The 17101-nt window shown below is 43.1% G+C and overlaps 1 protein-coding gene across 8 annotated transcripts in view; it reads left to right on the forward strand.

Moving 5' to 3' along the window:
• LOC139408362 (3',5'-cyclic-AMP phosphodiesterase 4D-like) overlaps positions 1 to 17101 on the forward strand; it is a 302623-nt gene that overhangs the window by 216833 nt on the left and 68689 nt on the right. The window contains exon 1 of one of the 8 annotated variants that reach the window (XM_071152144.1): positions 759 to 802. The exons of 5 other annotated variants lie outside the window; for them this stretch is intronic. In XM_071152144.1, the coding sequence (XP_071008245.1) occupies positions 780 to 802 (23 nt within the window). In that variant the 5' untranslated portion in view covers positions 759 to 779. Of the gene's footprint in view, positions 1 to 758; positions 803 to 2451; positions 2812 to 17101 lie in introns of those variants that run through there. 2 more of the 8 variants (XM_071152143.1, XM_071152140.1) reach the window with 2 other exon arrangements.

Genomic DNA, 17101 nt, shown 5'->3' on the forward strand with positions numbered 1-17101 from the left:
TCGATAAATTCCTTCTTTATTTCCCCAAAATGTCAATTTATTTGGCGCGTTTGATTCAGAAATACACCGGTTCCAACATGACTACAAAGTATCTAATAAGTTACCTGTAAACTTGGTCCAAACAATTCAAACAACGTTCCTAATCAAACCTCAGGTACCCTAAAATATAAATAAACTATAAAATTTAAGATGGAATAAACTGTTTCTAATACCGGATAAAAACAACGTGAAGTGCGCTCCAGTTCACGCGCAACAAAAGACTAAAGCCCTTCAGAGTGACACCTACAAAGAACAGCCCTACTTCTTAATTTCTCAAAAGAAAAACATCGAACAATTTATAAAGACTGTTGATATCTAGTGGAAGCCAGAGGAACTGCAATCTGCGTCCTAATAAATCAGGTCTCCCATAGAAAACCAGTGGAAAACACAATGAAATATTTTTCCCTGGATGGATTGTGCTCGGGGTTTCGCATACCAAATCAGTTCTGTTATACTCACAGATATTATTCTAACAGTTTTAGAAACTTCAGGGTGTTTTCTATCCATATCTACTAATTATATGCATATCATAGCTTCTGGGCCTGAGTAACAGGTAGTTTACTTTGGGCACGCTTTTCATCCGGATGTGAAAATACTGCCCCCTATCCCAGAGAGGATAACTGATTCTAATATTTTTAGCCAGATCCTAATTGGTATATCAAATTTTATGTTCCTTTTGATGGCATAGAATGCCCTTCTTGCCTTTTCTCTCAGATCGTTCACAGCTTTGGAAGTTACCTATGGCACTGATGTTTCGGCCAAGGTATGTATAGTTTTTTGTGTGCTCTGCTCTAGGGCAACGGTGTCTAGATGGAATTTGTATTTGTGGTCCTGGCGACTGGACCTTTTTTGGAACACCGTTATTTTGGTCTTACTGAGATTTACTGTCAGGGCCCAGGTCTGGCAGAATCTGTGCAGAAGACCTAGGTGCTGCTGTAGGCCTGCCTTGGTTGGTGACAGAAGTACCAGATCATCAGCAAACAGTAGATATTTGACTTCAGATTCTAGTAGGGTGATGCCGGGTTCTGCAGACTTTCCTAGTGCCCTCGCCAATTACTTGATATATATGTTGAAGAGGGTGGGGCTTAAGCTGCATCCCTGTCTCACCCCACGGCCCTGTGGGAAGAAATGTGTGTTTTTTGGGCCTATTTTAACAGCACACTTGTTGTTTGTGTACATGGATTTTACAATGTCATATGTTTTTCCCCCAATATCACTTTCCATCAATTTGTATAGAATACCCTTTCCCTCTCTTTTTCTCTCTTTCACTCTCTCTCTCTCTTTCACTCTCTGTCTTCCTCTCTCTCTCTTTCACTCTCTGTCTTCCTCTCTCTCTCTTTCACTCTCTCTCTCTCTGTCTTTCACTCTGTCTTCCTCTCTCTCTCTCTCTCTCTCTCTCTCTCTCTCTCTCTCTCTCTCTCTCTCTCTCTCTCTCTCTCTCTCTCTCTCTCTCTCTCTCTTTCACTCTCTGTTTTCCTCTCTTTCTCTCTCTCTCTCTCTCTCTCTCTCTCTCTCTCTCTCTCTAAGCCACTTAGATGATAATGACAGTCAGTTAAACATTTCTTCTTTATTATTAACCCCACTACCAATCTGTCAACAGGGTGCTTGAATCCAAAACAAGCCAGAGATATTTGGGGACACAACTTGGAAGGTGGTGCTGTATTAGCTGTAGTGGTAACATGGCACGTAGGCTTTTCCCTACATAGAGACTTATGGGCCCTATTTAAAAGTAGTACACTATGTTTTTGGGCCCTGTTTAAAAGTAATGCACTATGTTTTTGGGCCCTGTTTAAAAGTAATGCACTATGTTTTTGGGCCCTGTTTAAAAGTAATGCACTATCTAGGGAATATGGTTCCATTTGACACTCAGATGCAGAGTGTTAAATGGCATGTAGAGCAACCAGACTGGTAGAGTTGATGTGTGTGTGTGTGTGTGTGTGTGTGTGTGTGTGTGTGTGTGTGTGTGTGTGTGTGTGTGTGTGTGTGTGGTGTGTGTTTGCCTGTGACCCTTTGTGACACCAGCTTGCATGAGCGCGCGCACACACACACACACACACACACACACACTTTAGGCCACACACAGAGACAGACCGGGCCCTTAGGGAGCTCCTACTCTCCACACAGCCAGCGAGGGGAGCAGAGAGGAGCAGAGACAAGTAGAGAAAGAGAGAAAGAGAGAGGGGATGGCAAACCAGGCAGAGAGGAGCAGACCAATAGTAACGTAGTTAGTAGCAGACCAATATTAACGTAGTTAGTAGCAGACCAATAGTAACATAGTTAGTAGTAGACCAATAGTAACGTAGTTAACAAGGGGGAGATTGTAAGGAAGGGAGGAGGGAGAGACCGATAGAGGGAGGGAGAGCGATAGAGGGAGGGAGAGGCCAATAGAGGGAGCGGGTGTGTGTGACAGTCAGAAGAGAAGTAGAGTGAGAGAGACGGTGCACGAGAGACGGAGAGATTGAGTGACCAAAGCAGAGCTAGTTTGAGCAGCTAGCCAGTCCTACAGTTTGAGAGTGAAGTGGGCTTACGCCTTTAGTGCATTAACCCGCTGAGCTAAAGCCCACAGTTCCCAGGCTATGTCATGCTGACCCTATAGCCCAAGGAGGGATTAACACAGACCTGGGTCCAGTGGCGGACTAGAAAGAACGAGCGATCATACAGGGCAGTCAGAAGGCGGGAGGGAGGAGGTCAACATATGACCATGAGTATTGTGATGAAGCCCCGCTCGCGCTCTACAAGCTCTCTGCGGAATACAGATGGAATCTCAATCTGGTAAAGTTCTCCCCTTCCTCTCATTATCTTCAGTTCTCTTCTCCCCTTCCTCTCATTATCTCCTGGTCTCTTCTCCTCTTCCTCTCATTATCTTCTGGTCTCTTCTCCTCTTCCTCTTATTATCTTCTGGTCTCTTCTCCTCTTCCTCTCATTATCTTCAGTTCTCTTCTCCCCTTCCTCTCATTATCTCCTGGTCTCTTCTCCTCTTCCTCTCATTATCTTCTGGTCTCTTCTCCTCTTCCTCTCATTATCTTCTGGTCTCTTCTCCTCTTCCTCTCATTATCTTCTGGTCTCTTCTCTTCTTCCTCTCATTATCTTCTGGTCTCTTCTCCTCTTCCTCTCATTGTCTTCAGTTCTCTTCTCCTCTTCCTCTCATTATCTTCTGGTCTCTTCTCCTCTTCCTCTCATTATCATCTGGTCTCTTCTCCTCTTCCTCTCATTATCTTCTGGTCTCTTCTCCTCTTCCTCTCATTATCTTCTGGTCTCTTTTCCTCTTCCTCTCATTATCTTCTGGTCTCTTTTCCTCTTCCTCTCATTATCTTCTGGTCTCTTCTCCTCTTCCTCTCATTATCTCCTGGTCTCTTCTCCTCTTCCTCTCATTATATTCTCTTCTCTTCTCCTCTTCCTCTCATTATCTTCTGGTCTCTTCTCCTCTTCCTCTCATTATCTTCTGGTCTCTTCTCCTCTTCCTCTCATTATCTTCTGGTCTCTTCTCCTCTTCCTCTCATTATCATCTGGTCTCTTCTCCTCTTCCTCTCATTATCTTCTGGTCTCTTCTCCTCTTCCTCTCATTATCTTCTGGTCTCTTCTCCTCTTCCTCTCATTATCTCCTGGTCTCTTCTCCTCTTCCTCTCATTATATTCTCTTCTCTTCTCCTCTTCCTCTCATTATCTTCTGGTCTCTTCTCCTCTTCCTCTCATTATCTTCTGGTCTCTTCTCCTCTTCCTCTCATTATCTTCTGGTCTCTTCTCCTCTTCCTCTCATTATCTTCTGTTCTCTTCTCTACTTGCCTCGTCTTTTCTGGCTTCTAGTAGTATGGCATGGTATTTGTCCTGACTCAGATTTATGTTGATAACTACCTAAGACGTTTTAAATGTCAAACTCTCTATGCTAATCACCACTGTTTTCCTATCAAGAGTGTGTGTGTGTTTGTGTGTGTGTGTGTATGTGCTCACGTGTGTGTACTTGTGTGCGCATGCATCTACGTGCGTAACGTCAGTTGCTCCACAGTGGCTCTCGAGTCAGATTTCATAGTGCCAGGAGAACAGTGGGGGAAAAGCACATGTGATCAAGGATCCTTCTAGTTGGAAAAGAACAAGCGCCATGCAGTTGTCCCCAAAACACAGTGATCCTCAACCCACTTTACATAGACAGGTGACCTTAGGGTGTAGCAGTGTTTCCCATAGCTTTGTTGTTTTCCAGGCGGGGCACCGCCAACAGCCACCAAGCCCAAAGGATACATTCGTAGAGAGTTACATACTGCCGCTGAAAAGAGACTGTAGAAATGCATGCTTCCTCCCCACACGTTGTTGAGCCAGTCTGACAGTGGCTATTTTAAAGCTGTGTGTGTGTGTGTGTGTGTGTGTGTGTGTGTATGTACTGTATGTGTGGTGCTTCTCTTGGACTGCAATAGATGCCAGTACTCATTTTAGGTGCTGCACAATACTTTTGAGGTAGTATTCTAGAAGAGAGACAGGAGCTCCACAGTAGTACCGTATGTTTGAGGTAGTATTCTAGAAGAGAGACAGGAGCTCCACAGTAGTACCGTATGTTTGAGGTAGTATTCTAGAAGAGAGACAGGAGCTCCACAGTAGTACCGTATGTTTGAGGTAGTATTCTAGAAGAGAAACAGGAGCTCCACAGTAGTACCGTATGTTTGAGGTAGTATTCTAGAAGAGAAACAGGAGCTCCACAGTAGTACCGTATGTTTGAGGTAGTATTCTAGAAGAGAAACAGGAGCTCCACAGTAGTACCGTATGTTTGAGGTAGTATTCTAGAAGAGAAACAGGAGCTCCACAGTAGTTCCGTATGTTTGAGGTAGTATTCTAGAAGAGAAACAGGAGCTCCACAGTAGTACCGTATGTTTGAGGTAGTATTCTAGAAGAGAAACAGGAGCTCCACAGTAGTACCGTATGTTTGAGGTAGTATTCTAGAAGAGAAACAGGAGCTCCACAGTAGTACCGTATGTTTGAGGTAGTATTCTAGAAGAGAAACAGGAGCTCCACAGTAGTACCGTATGTTTGAGGTAGTATTCTAGAAGAGAAACAGGAGCTCCACAGTAGTACCGTATGTTTGAGGTAGTATTCTAGAAGAGAAACAGGAGCTCCACAGTAGAACATTTGAGTTGCCGGTACACCGCTCCTGCCTAAGTCAAGCACTGTGTGTGTGTGTGTGTGTGTGTGTGTGTGTGTGCGCGAGTGTGTGTGGTCCTGCATACCAGACAGCTGTCTTTCTGTCCCGTCTACCAGACAGCTGTCTTTCTGTCCTGTCTAACAGACAGCTGCTCTCCTGTCCTGTCCTGTCTACCAGACAGCTGCTTTCCTGTCCTGTCTAACGGACAGCTGCTCTCCTGTCCTGTCCTGTCTATGAGCCAGCTGCTCTCCTGTCCTGCCTAACAAACTCCTGCTGTCCTTTTCTGTCCTGTCTAACATACAGCTGCTCTCCTGTCATGTCCTGTATAACTGACAACTGCTCTCCTGTCCTGTCCTGCTTAACAGACAGCTGCTCTCCTGTCCTGTCCTGTCTAACAGACAGCTGCTCCCCTGTCCTGTCTAACAGACAGCTGCTCCCCTGTCCTGTCTAACAGACAGCTGCTCCCCTGTCCTGTCTAACAGACAGTTTTTCACCTGTCCTGTCCTGTCTAACAGACAGTTTTTCTCCTGTCCTGTCCTGTCTAACAGACAATTGTTCCCCTGTCCTGTCTAACAGACAGTTTTCCCTCCGTCCTGTCTAACAGACAGCTGCTCCCCTGTCATGTCCTGTCCTATCCTTTAGTACGGTATACATTGTTGGACACCCTCAGCCTCTATAGACTCCTACAGCCACAGTTAGAGCAATCATATATGCAGTAGTAAACATTACATATGACATATGTGTGATAAATATGGTAGTGGGGTCAAGCAACTGCAATGTGACCCCCGATATAGAATATCGTGCACTGGTTTCTCCAAAGTCCTTTGAAACAGGGCAGGCACCTCTTCAGGGTGTGTGTGTGTGTGTGTGTGTGTGTGTGTGTGTGTGTGTGTGTGTGTGTGTGTGTGTGTGTGTGTGTGCTTGCTTGCTTGCTTGTGTGTTTGAAGAGCTCTCTTCTCATTGGTGCTCAAGCTAGAGATGATCTCTGTAAAAGTGGGCCAAGGGTGGCACCTCCCTCCCTCTCCCTGTCTCTCTCTCATTCTCTCCCTCCCTCTCCCTGTCCCTCTCTCATTCTCCCCCTCCCTCTCCCTGTCACTCTCTCATTCTCCCCCTGTCTTTTTCTCATTCTCTCCCTGTCTCCCTCTCATACTCCCTCTCCCTGTCTCATTCTTTCCCTCTCACTGTCTCTCTCTCATTCTCTCCCTGTCTTTCTCTCATTCTCCCCCTCCCTCTCCCTGTCTCCTCTCCCTTTCTCTCTCTCATTCTCTCTCTCCCTCCCTTCCTCACCCTGTCTTCTCTCTCATTCTCTCCGCCTTCTCTCTGTCTTTTCTCTCATTCTCTCCCTGCCTTCTGTCTGTTTTCTCTCTCATTCTCTACCTGCCTTCTCTCATTCTCTCTCTCCCTCCCTTCCTCACCCTGTCTTCTCTCTCATTCTCCCCACCTTCTGACTATCTTCTCTCTCATTCTCTCCCTGCCTTCTGTCTGTCTTCTCTCTCATTCTCTACCTGCCTTCTCTCATTCTCTCCCTTCTTCTCCATGTCTTATCTCTCATTCTCTCTCATTCTCTCCCTGTCTTCTCTCTCATTCTCTCTCATTCTCTCCCTGTCTTCTCTCTCATTCTCTCTCATTCTCTCCCTGTCTCTCTCTGTCTCTCCCTCTCCATGTTTCTCTCTCATTCTCTCTCATTCTCTCCTTTCCTCTCCCTGTCTTCTCTCTCATTCTCTCTCTGTCTCTCCCTCTCCATGTCTTCTCTCTCATTCTCTCCCTTCCTCTCCCTGTCTTCTCTCTCATTCTCTCCCTGTCTCTCTCTGTCTCTCTCTGTCTCTCCCTCTCCATGTTTCTCTCTCATTCTCTCTCATTCTCTCCCTTCCTCTCCCTGTCTTCTCTCTAATTCTCTCGCATTCTTTCCTTGTCTTCTCTCTAATTCTCTCGCATTCTTTCCCTGTCTTCTCTCTCATTCTCTCGCATTCTTTCCCTGTCTTCTCTCCCTGTCTCTCTCTGTCTCTCCCTCTCCATGTCTTCTCTCTCATTCTCTCCCTTCCTTTCCCTGTCTTCTCTCTCATTCTCTCCCTGTCTTCTTTCTCATTCTCTATCTGACTCTCAGTCCACCCCTTCTCCCCCTTCCTCCCTCTTCCACTCCCTCCTTCTTTCTGTCCTTGTCCCTCTCCCTAATATTTCCCTCTCTCCCTTAATTTTTCCTTCTCACCGTCTGTTTCACATTTCCTCTCCCAATCTCCTCTTTCCTTTCTTATCCTTTCTCTCGCTCTCTCTCCACTACCTCAGTGTGTCTCCATCCCTTTCATTAATAACTCCTTCTGTGTCACATCTCCTCTTTCCTTTCTTATCCTCTCTCTCTCTCTTTACTACCTCAGTGTGTCTCCATCCCTTTCAATAATAACTCCTTCTGTGTCACATCTCCTCTTTCCTTTCTTATCCTCTCTCTCTCTCTCCACTACCTCAGTGTGTCTTCATCCCTTTCATTAATAACTCCTTCTGTGTCACATCTCCTCTTTCCTTTCTTATCCTCTCTCTCTCTCTCCACTACCTCAGTGTGTCTCCATCCCTTTCATTAATAACTCCTTCTGTGTCACATCGACATCCCGTCGCTGCTCAAGCTGAATGGCTGGGCCATCCTCTCATTCTCCCCCTGTCCCTCCCTGTCTCTCTCTGTCTCTCCCTCTCCATCCTCTGCTCTGTTATCTCTGTGTCCCCTGAGGGCCCCGGGTCGCAGCCGTGCGTCAGCACCTGCCACACTAACACAGACACACAAGGGACAGGGTCCCATGGGGCCACAGGCACAGAACAACACGGACATATGCATGTGCACACACACTTGCATCGTCATATCATCTTGCCTCAGCGGATGGTAAAAGACGGCTCTGACATCCATAGTATTACAAGGAAAGCCATCGTATTACTCCAAATCAGTGGACACCAACCTTTTTATGAGTCAAGATTACTTTCTCAGTCAAAAAGTAAGATCTACCGCTCAGATCATTATTTTACTTGACTTAAAGCTGCAATATGTCACTTTTTGTGCCAACTGACCAAATTGACATAGAAATGTGAGTTATAGATCTGTCATTCACATTGACAGCAAGTCTAAGAACCTATCTATTCTATGTGCGTTATTTCTATGCGTCCTGTTTTTAAGTTTTGTTTTTGCGTCTTTTACTTTTGGTTTCGTACACCAGCTTCAAAACAGCTCAAAATTAAATATTTTTGGTTATGGAAAGATATTTGACAGCGGTTTAGATGGTAAAATGATTCTCTACACTATATTTGCTTGTTATTTCACATACATTTAAATTAGGTGAATTATTTAAATTTTTGCAACCAAGAAATGGCGGAGCGATTTCTGCATTGTGCACCTTTTAAAAAACGTAATAAAACCAGTTGTGTAGGAAGGAGGTTTGTGCAGTAGGACTAATACATTATCACAGCATATTGTCTATATACCTGCCTGCCAATACTGTTCTTCTCTGACCATATTATACTGCAAAACTCCAGCTTTGGTATCAAAACACATCAGTTGGTGTAGCACTTGTGAGGTACAGCTGAGCATAAGTTCAAATCATTTGCAAATAATTTTTATTTTTATTGTCCTGGACTGATGGTATGCTACCTGCATGGGATGGTCATGGTGCTTTCAAAACAACTGGCAACTCTCGGGGTAAAAAACAGCGTCAAATCATGGCGTCAGTGATCCATCTATAGGTTGGAAAGTCTGAGCTCTAGAAAGATGCCAACGTTTCCGACTTGGAATTCCGAGTTGGGTGACCTTTCAAAAGTGACAGTTGTCTTGAACGCACTGAAGTCGGAAGTCAGAGATTTCCGATTTCCCAGTTGGTTTGAACACGGTATTCGTCTCAGAGGAGGGAGGGAGAGAGCAGCAGAGGGTCTGCCTCCCATGGTCCCTGCTTTCTCCTTCCTTTCCTCCGGTGAGACTGACCAGAGAGAGGGGACACCATCTTCCAGCTTATTGCTAAACTCAAGACACACCGCATCTGCCTCGTGCACAAATTCATGTTGTTCCTATGACCAGAGAAAGTTACGTATTCCTAGATATTAAAATAGACACTACGAGCTGCTAATAGTAATAAAATGCAGGGCATCGAGACACTTCGCTACTCATTCATAGCAGCTGCAGCGCGAGTGGAAGTATGGAGAAGCGCGTTTTGTAATAGTGTTGAATAAAAGCAGTGTTGACAGTGTTGAATAAAAGCAGTGTTGACAGTGTTGAATAAAAGCCGTGTTGACAGTGTTGAATAAAAGCAGTGTTGACAGTGCTGAATAAAAGCAGTGTTGACAGTGTTGAATAAAAGCAGTGTTGATAGTGCTGAATAAAAGCAGTGTTGACAGTGTTGAATAAAAGCAGTGTTGACAGTGTTGAATAAAAGCAGTGTTGACAGTGTTGAATAAAAGCAGTGTTGACAGTGTTGAATAAAAGCCATGTTGACAGTGTTGAATAAAAGCAGTGTTGACAGTGCTGAATAAAAGCAGTGTTGATAGTGTTGAATAAAAGCCGTGTTGACAGTGTTGAATAAAAGCAGTGTTGACAGTGTTGAATAAAAGCAGTGTTGACAGTGTGGAATAAATCAGTATTGACAGTGCTGAATAAAAGCAGTGTTGACAGTGTTGAATAAAAGCAGTGTTGACAGTGTTGAATAAAAGCAGTGTTGACAGTGTTGAATAAAAGCCGTGTTGACAGTATTGAATAAAAGCAGTGTTGACAGTATTGAATAAAAGCAGTGTTGACAGTGCTGAATAAAAGCAGTGTTGACAGTGTGGAATAAAAGCAGTGTTGACAGTGTTGAATAAAAGCTGTGTTGGCAGTGTTGAATAAAAGCCGTGTTGACAGTGTTGAATAAAAGCAGTGTTGACAGTGTTGAATAAAAGCTGTGTTGACAGTGTTGAATAAAAGCAGTGTTGACAGTGCTGAATAAAAGCAGTGTTGACAGTATTGGATAAAAGCAGTGTTGACAGTGTTGAATAAAAGCAGTGTTGACAGTGTTGAATAAAAGCAGTGTTGACAGTGTGGAATAAATCAGTATTGACAGTGCTGAATAAAAGCAGTGTTGACAGTGTTGAATAAAAGCAGTGTTGACAGTGTGGAATAAATCAGTATTGACAGTGCTGAATAAAAGCAGTGTTGACAGTGTTGAATAAAAGCAGGACAGTGTTGAATAAAAGCAGTGTTGACAGTGTTGAATAAAAGCAGTGTTGACAGTGTTGAATAAAAGCAGTGTTGACAGTGTTGAATAAAAGCAGTGTTGACAGTGTGGAATAAATCAGTATTGACAGTGCTGAATAAAAGCAGTGTTGACAGTGTTGAATAAAAGCAGTGTTGACAGTGTTGAATAAAAGCAGTGTTGACAGTGTTGAATAAAATCAGTGTTGACAGTGTTGAATAAAAGCAGTGTTGACAGTGCTGAATGAAAACTTAGACATGAACTCACTCATAAAAACCACAGCTCTTTGCTCTGTTCCTTGACACTCTTTCTCTGGTCAGGGTTTTAAAATCTCACGTAGGCTCGTTTCAAACTTTGCTGTTGCCGGGGTCGTGGAAGCTATAGCTACGGAGGTTTGAGCTATCCGATTGGCCAGCGCAGTAGGTGCACTTAATTTAGCCACATATCTCCCCCGGTCTTTTCAGACAAATGAAATGGTTCAAAATGGGAACACTTTGCCTATCAAATGCATGAAAATGAAAATGGAGTGCAAGCCTTTATCATTTACGTTTCTACTGACATGCTTGGTGATCGACTAGGAATGAAGATAGACCAGCCAATCGGCCGGTTGGTGACCACTGTTGGAAATGGGTATATTACAACCGGTCAAACTGGTTCACCTTTCCTATGGTCTCCTTTCCAGCCGTGCTTTGGGAGAAGCCTGTGTGATATGACTGCAACACTGAGACATTAAAAGCTTGTAGGATTACCGCTTTAAAAACATACAAATCTTCTCCTAGAAGACTATCACACTCAAGCAAGCATGCACACACACAGAAACAAACACACACACACACACACACACAGACACAGAGACATTGGACTTTGAGCTCTTTCTCTACCTCATGCTTCCCCCAGGGACGTATCACAATACCCTCTGCTAAACCTCTGGACTGAGGTTGTTTAGACTGGGACTGACTTTCAGGTTATTGGCGCCAAATGAAGGGGAATCATTTGTTGGGTTCTGGTCAGTGTTCAACCGTAGGTTTCAGGGTTCTGTTAGAACAGCATAAACACACAGTCCAAACTACAGTTCTACTGTAGATATGATGACTTGGACAGAACAGTTATACATGTTAATAGATGGATCCTATACAGTATGTAATGGTTTCATAGATGGGTGTATGTGTGTTGTGTGGACAGGTGTCTGGGCTGAGTATTGGGACAGGTGTCTGGGCTGAGTATTGGGACAGGTGTCTGGGCTGAGTATTGGGCGTAGTGGGGTGTGTGTAGAGGTGTCTGGGCTGAGTATTGGGCGTAGTGGGGTGTGTGTAGAGGTGTCTGGGCTGAGTATTGGGCGTAGTGGGGTGTCACATGGAGTTCAGGAGATGACGGATCATTTGCTACCTGGCTGCCCTTTGAGCAGTGAGCAGGCAGGCACTTCTGTAATTCTATAAGCGTGTGTGTGTGTGTGTGTGTGTGTGTGTGTATGTGTGTGTGTGTGTGTGTGTGTGTGTGTGCTTTTGTGTGTGTGTGTGTTGCTAGGAAAAGGTCTTAGAGGCCCATTGAATAGGTTTCTCACACACACAAAGGCCTGTTCAGTCAGCAGTAGAGTATGTGGGGAATAGGCCTGTTCAGTCAGCAGTAGAGTATGTGGGGAATAGGCCTGTTCAGTCAGCAGTAGAGTATGTGGGGAATAGGCCTGTTCAGTCAGCAGTAGAGTATGTGGGGAATAGGCCTGTTAGAGTATGTGGGGAATAGGCCTGTTCAGTCAGCAGTAGAGTATGTGGGGAATAGGCCTGTTCAGTCAGCAGTAGAGTATGTGGGGAATAGGCCTCTTCGGTCAGCAGTAGAGTATGTGGGGAATAGGCCTGTTCAGTCAGCAGTAGAGTATGTGGGGAATAGGCCTCTTCAGTCAGCAGTAGAGTATGTGGGGAATAGGACTGTTCAGTCAGCAGTAGAGTATGTGGGGAATAGGCCTCTTCGGTCAGCAGTAGAGTATGTGGGGAATAGGCCTGTTCAGTCAGCAGTAGAGTATGTGGGGAATAGGCCTCTTCAGTCAGCAGTAGAGTATGTGGGGAATAGGCCTCTTCGGTCAGCAGTAGAGTATGTGGGGAATAGGCCTGTTCAGTCAGCAGTAGAGTATGTGGGGAATAGGCCTGTTCAGTCAGCAGTAGAGGATGTGGGGAATAGGCCTCTTCAGTCAGCAGTAGAGGATGTGGGGAATAGGCCTGTTCAGTCAGCAGTAGAGTATGTGGGGAATATGACTATTTGTCTCACTGACTGAAAGTTCCAAGGGTGTGCACAGATGTTGGATCTTCATTTGAGCCAGTTTGCTACAGCAGGAAAATACAATTACAAACTTCAGAAGCCTTTTTAACCCTCAAATACACTGCACGTTTTAAATGTCCTGCATTGCAAGTTCTCCTGCAACATGGTGATCAAGTTAAGATCCGACATCTGTACAGCCGGGTTAGGAATAAGTAGATGGGTAGTTTTGACAAGTATCAGTACTTACTCTGCATTTCTTTGGTCAGAAATACACTATGGTGAGATGTGTACTTTTCTGCCCAATTAGGTAATTTTTTGACTATTTCTGTCCATTCAGATGACCCCTTTTGGCTTGAGCAACACTATAGGAAAAGGTTATGTGTAGCCTCTTTAAAATAAAATGCATTTAAAACGAGAAGGAAAAGTACTGAACGACAAAAACAAAGTGAGAAATGAGAGTTCAGAATGATATCCTTGGCCTCAGAGAGATGGTTGCAGCACTGAAACATTTTTCACTCCCGGAGCCAAAACACAAGGCTCCACAAGTTGAAAAGAGAAGTAAAAGATAAATACACATTGAATAATGGTGTTCTCTTGTCAAGGTGTTCAGCAGGACCGGCTCCTCTTCTCCTTTTTAGGAGAGGAATCAAAAAATAATTTGTCATTATCTGCTTCCAGAGAACACGGTGAACTTAAACTATGATTCTTTCCATGGCCTTTTTCTTCTGGCATCCTCCCTTTGTGATGTCCTGAAGACGTCTGGTTCTAATGAAAAGGACTGTAGTTCCACACTGACACCATTATTATTACCATGAAGATGTCCTGAAGATGTCTGGTTCTAATGAAGAGGACTGTAGTTCCACACTGACACCATTATTATTACCATGAAGGTGTCTGGTTCTAATGAAGAGGACTGTATTTCCACACTGACACCATTATTATTATCATGAAGATGTCCTGAAGACGTCTGGTTCTAATGAAGAGGACTGTAGTTCCACACTGACACCATTATTATTACCATGAAGGTGTCTGGTTCTAATGAAGAGGACTGTAGTTCCACACTGACACCATTATTATGATCATGAAGATGTCTGGTTCTAATGAAGAGGACTGTAGTTCCACACTGACACCATTATTATTATCATGAAGATGTCCTGAAGATGTCTGGTTCTAATGAAGAGGACTGTAGTTCCACACTGACACCATTATTATTACCATGAAGGTGTCTGGTTCTGATGAAGATGACTGTAGTTCCACACTGACACCATTATTATTATCATGAAGATGTCTGTTTCTAACGAAGAGGACTGTAGTTCCACACTGACACCATTATTATTCTCATAAAGATGTCCTGAAGATGTTTGGTTCTAATGAAGAGGACTGTAGTTCCACACTGACACCATTATTTTTATCATGAACATGTCTGTTTCTAATTAAGAGGACTGTAGTTCCACACTGACACCATTATTATTATCATGAAGATGTCTGTTTCTAACGAAGAGGACTGTAGTTCCACACTGACACCATTATTATTATCATGAAGATGTCCTGAAGATGTTTGGTTCTAATGAAGAGGACTGTAGTTCCACACTGACACCATTATTTTTATCATGAAGATGTCTGTTTCTAATGAAGAGGACTGTAGTTCCACACTGACACCATTATTATTATCATGAAGATGTCTGGTTCTGATGAAGAGGACTGTAGTTCCACACTGACACCATTATTCTTATCATGAAGATGTCTGTTTCTAACGAAGAGGACTGTAGTTCCACACTGACACCATTATTATTATCATGAAGATGTCCTGAAGATGTCTGGTTCTAATGAAGAGGACTGTAGTTCCACGCTGACACCATTATTATTACCATGAAGGTGTCTGGTTCTGATGAAGAGGACTGTAGTTCCACACTGACACCATTATTATTATCATGAAGATGTCTGTTTCTAACGAGGAGGACTGTAGTTCCACACTGACACCATTATTATTATCATGAAGATGTCCTGAAGATGTTTGGTTCTAATGAAGAGGACTGTAGTTCCACACTGACACCATTATTATTATCATGAAGATGTCTGTTTCTAACGAAGAGGACTGTAGTTCCACACTGACACCATTATTATTATCATGAAGATGGCTGTTTCTAATGAAGAGGACTGTATTTCCACACTGACACCATTATTATGATCATGAAGATGTCTTTTTCTAATTAAGAGGACTGTAGTTCCACACTGACACCATTATTATTATCATGAAGATGTCTGTTTCTAATGAAGAGGACTGTAGTTCCACACTGACACCATTATTATTATCATGAAGATGTCTGGTTCTAATGAAGAAGAGTGTAGTTCCACACTGACACCATTATTATTACCATGAAGGTGTCTGGTTCTAATGAAAAGGACTGTAGTTCCACACTGACACCATTATTATTATCATGAAGATGTCCTGAAGACGTCTGGTTCTAATGAAGAGGACTGTAGTTCCACACTGACACCATTATTATTATCATGAAGGTGTCTGGTTCTAATGAAAAGGACTGTAGTTCCACACTGACACCATTATTATTATCATGAAGATGTCCTGAAGACGTCTGGTTCTAATGAAGAGGACTGTAGTTCCACACTGACACCATTATTATTACCATGAAGGTGTCTGGTTCTAATGAAGAGGACTGTATTTCCACACTGACACCATTATTATTACCATGAAGGTGTCTGGTTCTAATGAAGAGGACTGTAGTTCCACACTGACACATTATTATTATCATGAAGATGTCCTGAAGACGTCTGGTTCTAATGAAGAGGACTGTAGTTCCACACTGACACCATTATTATTACCATGAAGGTGTCTGGTTCTAATGAAAAGGACTGTAGTTCCACACTGACACCATTATTATTATCATGAAGATGTCCTGAAGACGTCTGGTTCTAATGAAGAGGACTGTAGTTCCACACTGACACCATTATTATTATCATGAAGGTGTCTGGTTCTAATGAAAAGGACTGTAGTTCCACACTGACACCATTATTATTATCATGAAGATGTCCTGAAGACGTCTGGTTCTAATGAAGAGGACTGTAGTTCCACACTGACACCATTATTATTACCATGAAGGTGTCTGGTTCTAATGAAGAGGACTGTATTTCCACACTGACACCATTATTATTACCATGAAGGTGTCTGGTTCTAATGAAGAGGACTGTAGTTCCACACTGACACATTATTATTATCATGAAGATGTCCTGAAGACGTCTGGTTCTAATGAAGAGGACTGTAGTTCCACACTGACACCATTATTATTACCATGAAGGTGTCTGGTTCTAATGAAGAGGACTGTAGTCCCACACTGACACCATTATTATTATCATGAAGATGTCTGGTTCTAATGAAGAGGACTGTAGTTCCACACTGACACCATTATTATTATCATGAAGATGTCCTGAAGACGTCTGGTTCTAATGAAGAGGACTGTAGTTCCACACTGACACCATTATTATTACCATGAAGGTGTCTGGTTCTAATGAAGAGGACTGTAGTTCCACACTGACACCATTATTATTATCATGAAGATGTCTGTTTCTAATGAAGAGGACTGTAGTTCCACACTGACACCATTATTATTATCATGAAGATGGCTGTTTCTAATGAAGAGGACTGTAGTTCCACACTGACACCATTGTTATGATCATGAAGATGTCTGGTTCTAATGAAGAGGACTGTAGTTCCACACTGACACCATTATTATTATCATGAAGATGTCCTGAAGATGCCTGGTTCTAATGAAGAGGACTGTAGTTCCACACTGACACCATTATTATTACCATGAAGGTGTCTGGTTCTGATGAAGAGGACTGTAGTTCCACACTGACACCATTATTATTATCATGAAGATGTCTGTTTCTAACGAAGAGGACTGTAGTTCCACACTGACACCATTATTATTATCATGAAGATGTCCTGAAGATGTTTGGTTCTAATGAAGAGGACTGTAGTTCCACACTGACACCATTATTTTTATCATGAAGATGTCTGTTTCTAATGAAGAGGACTGTAGTTCCACACTGACACCATTATTATTATCATGAAGATGTCTGGTTCTGATGAAGAGGACTGTAGTTCCACACTGACACCATTATTATTATCATGACGATGTCCTGAAGATGTCTGGTTCTAATGAAGAGGACTGTAGTTCCACGCTGACACCATTATTATTACCATGAAGGTGTCTGGTTCTGATGAAGAGGACTGTAGTTCCATACTGACACCATTATTATTATCATGAAGATGTCTGTTTCTAACGAGGAGGACTGTAGTTCCACACTGACACCATTATTATTATCATGAAGATGTCCTGAAGATGTTTGGTTCTAATGAAGAGGACTGTAGTTCCACACTGACACCATTATTTTTATCATGAAGATGTCTGTTTCTAATGAAGAGGACTGTATTTCCACACTGACACCATTATTATTATCATGAAGATGTCTGGTTC

This window comes from Oncorhynchus clarkii, chromosome 5 (assembly GCF_045791955.1).
Source record: "Oncorhynchus clarkii lewisi isolate Uvic-CL-2024 chromosome 5, UVic_Ocla_1.0, whole genome shotgun sequence".
Lineage (NCBI taxonomy): Eukaryota > Metazoa > Chordata > Actinopteri > Salmoniformes > Salmonidae > Oncorhynchus > Oncorhynchus clarkii.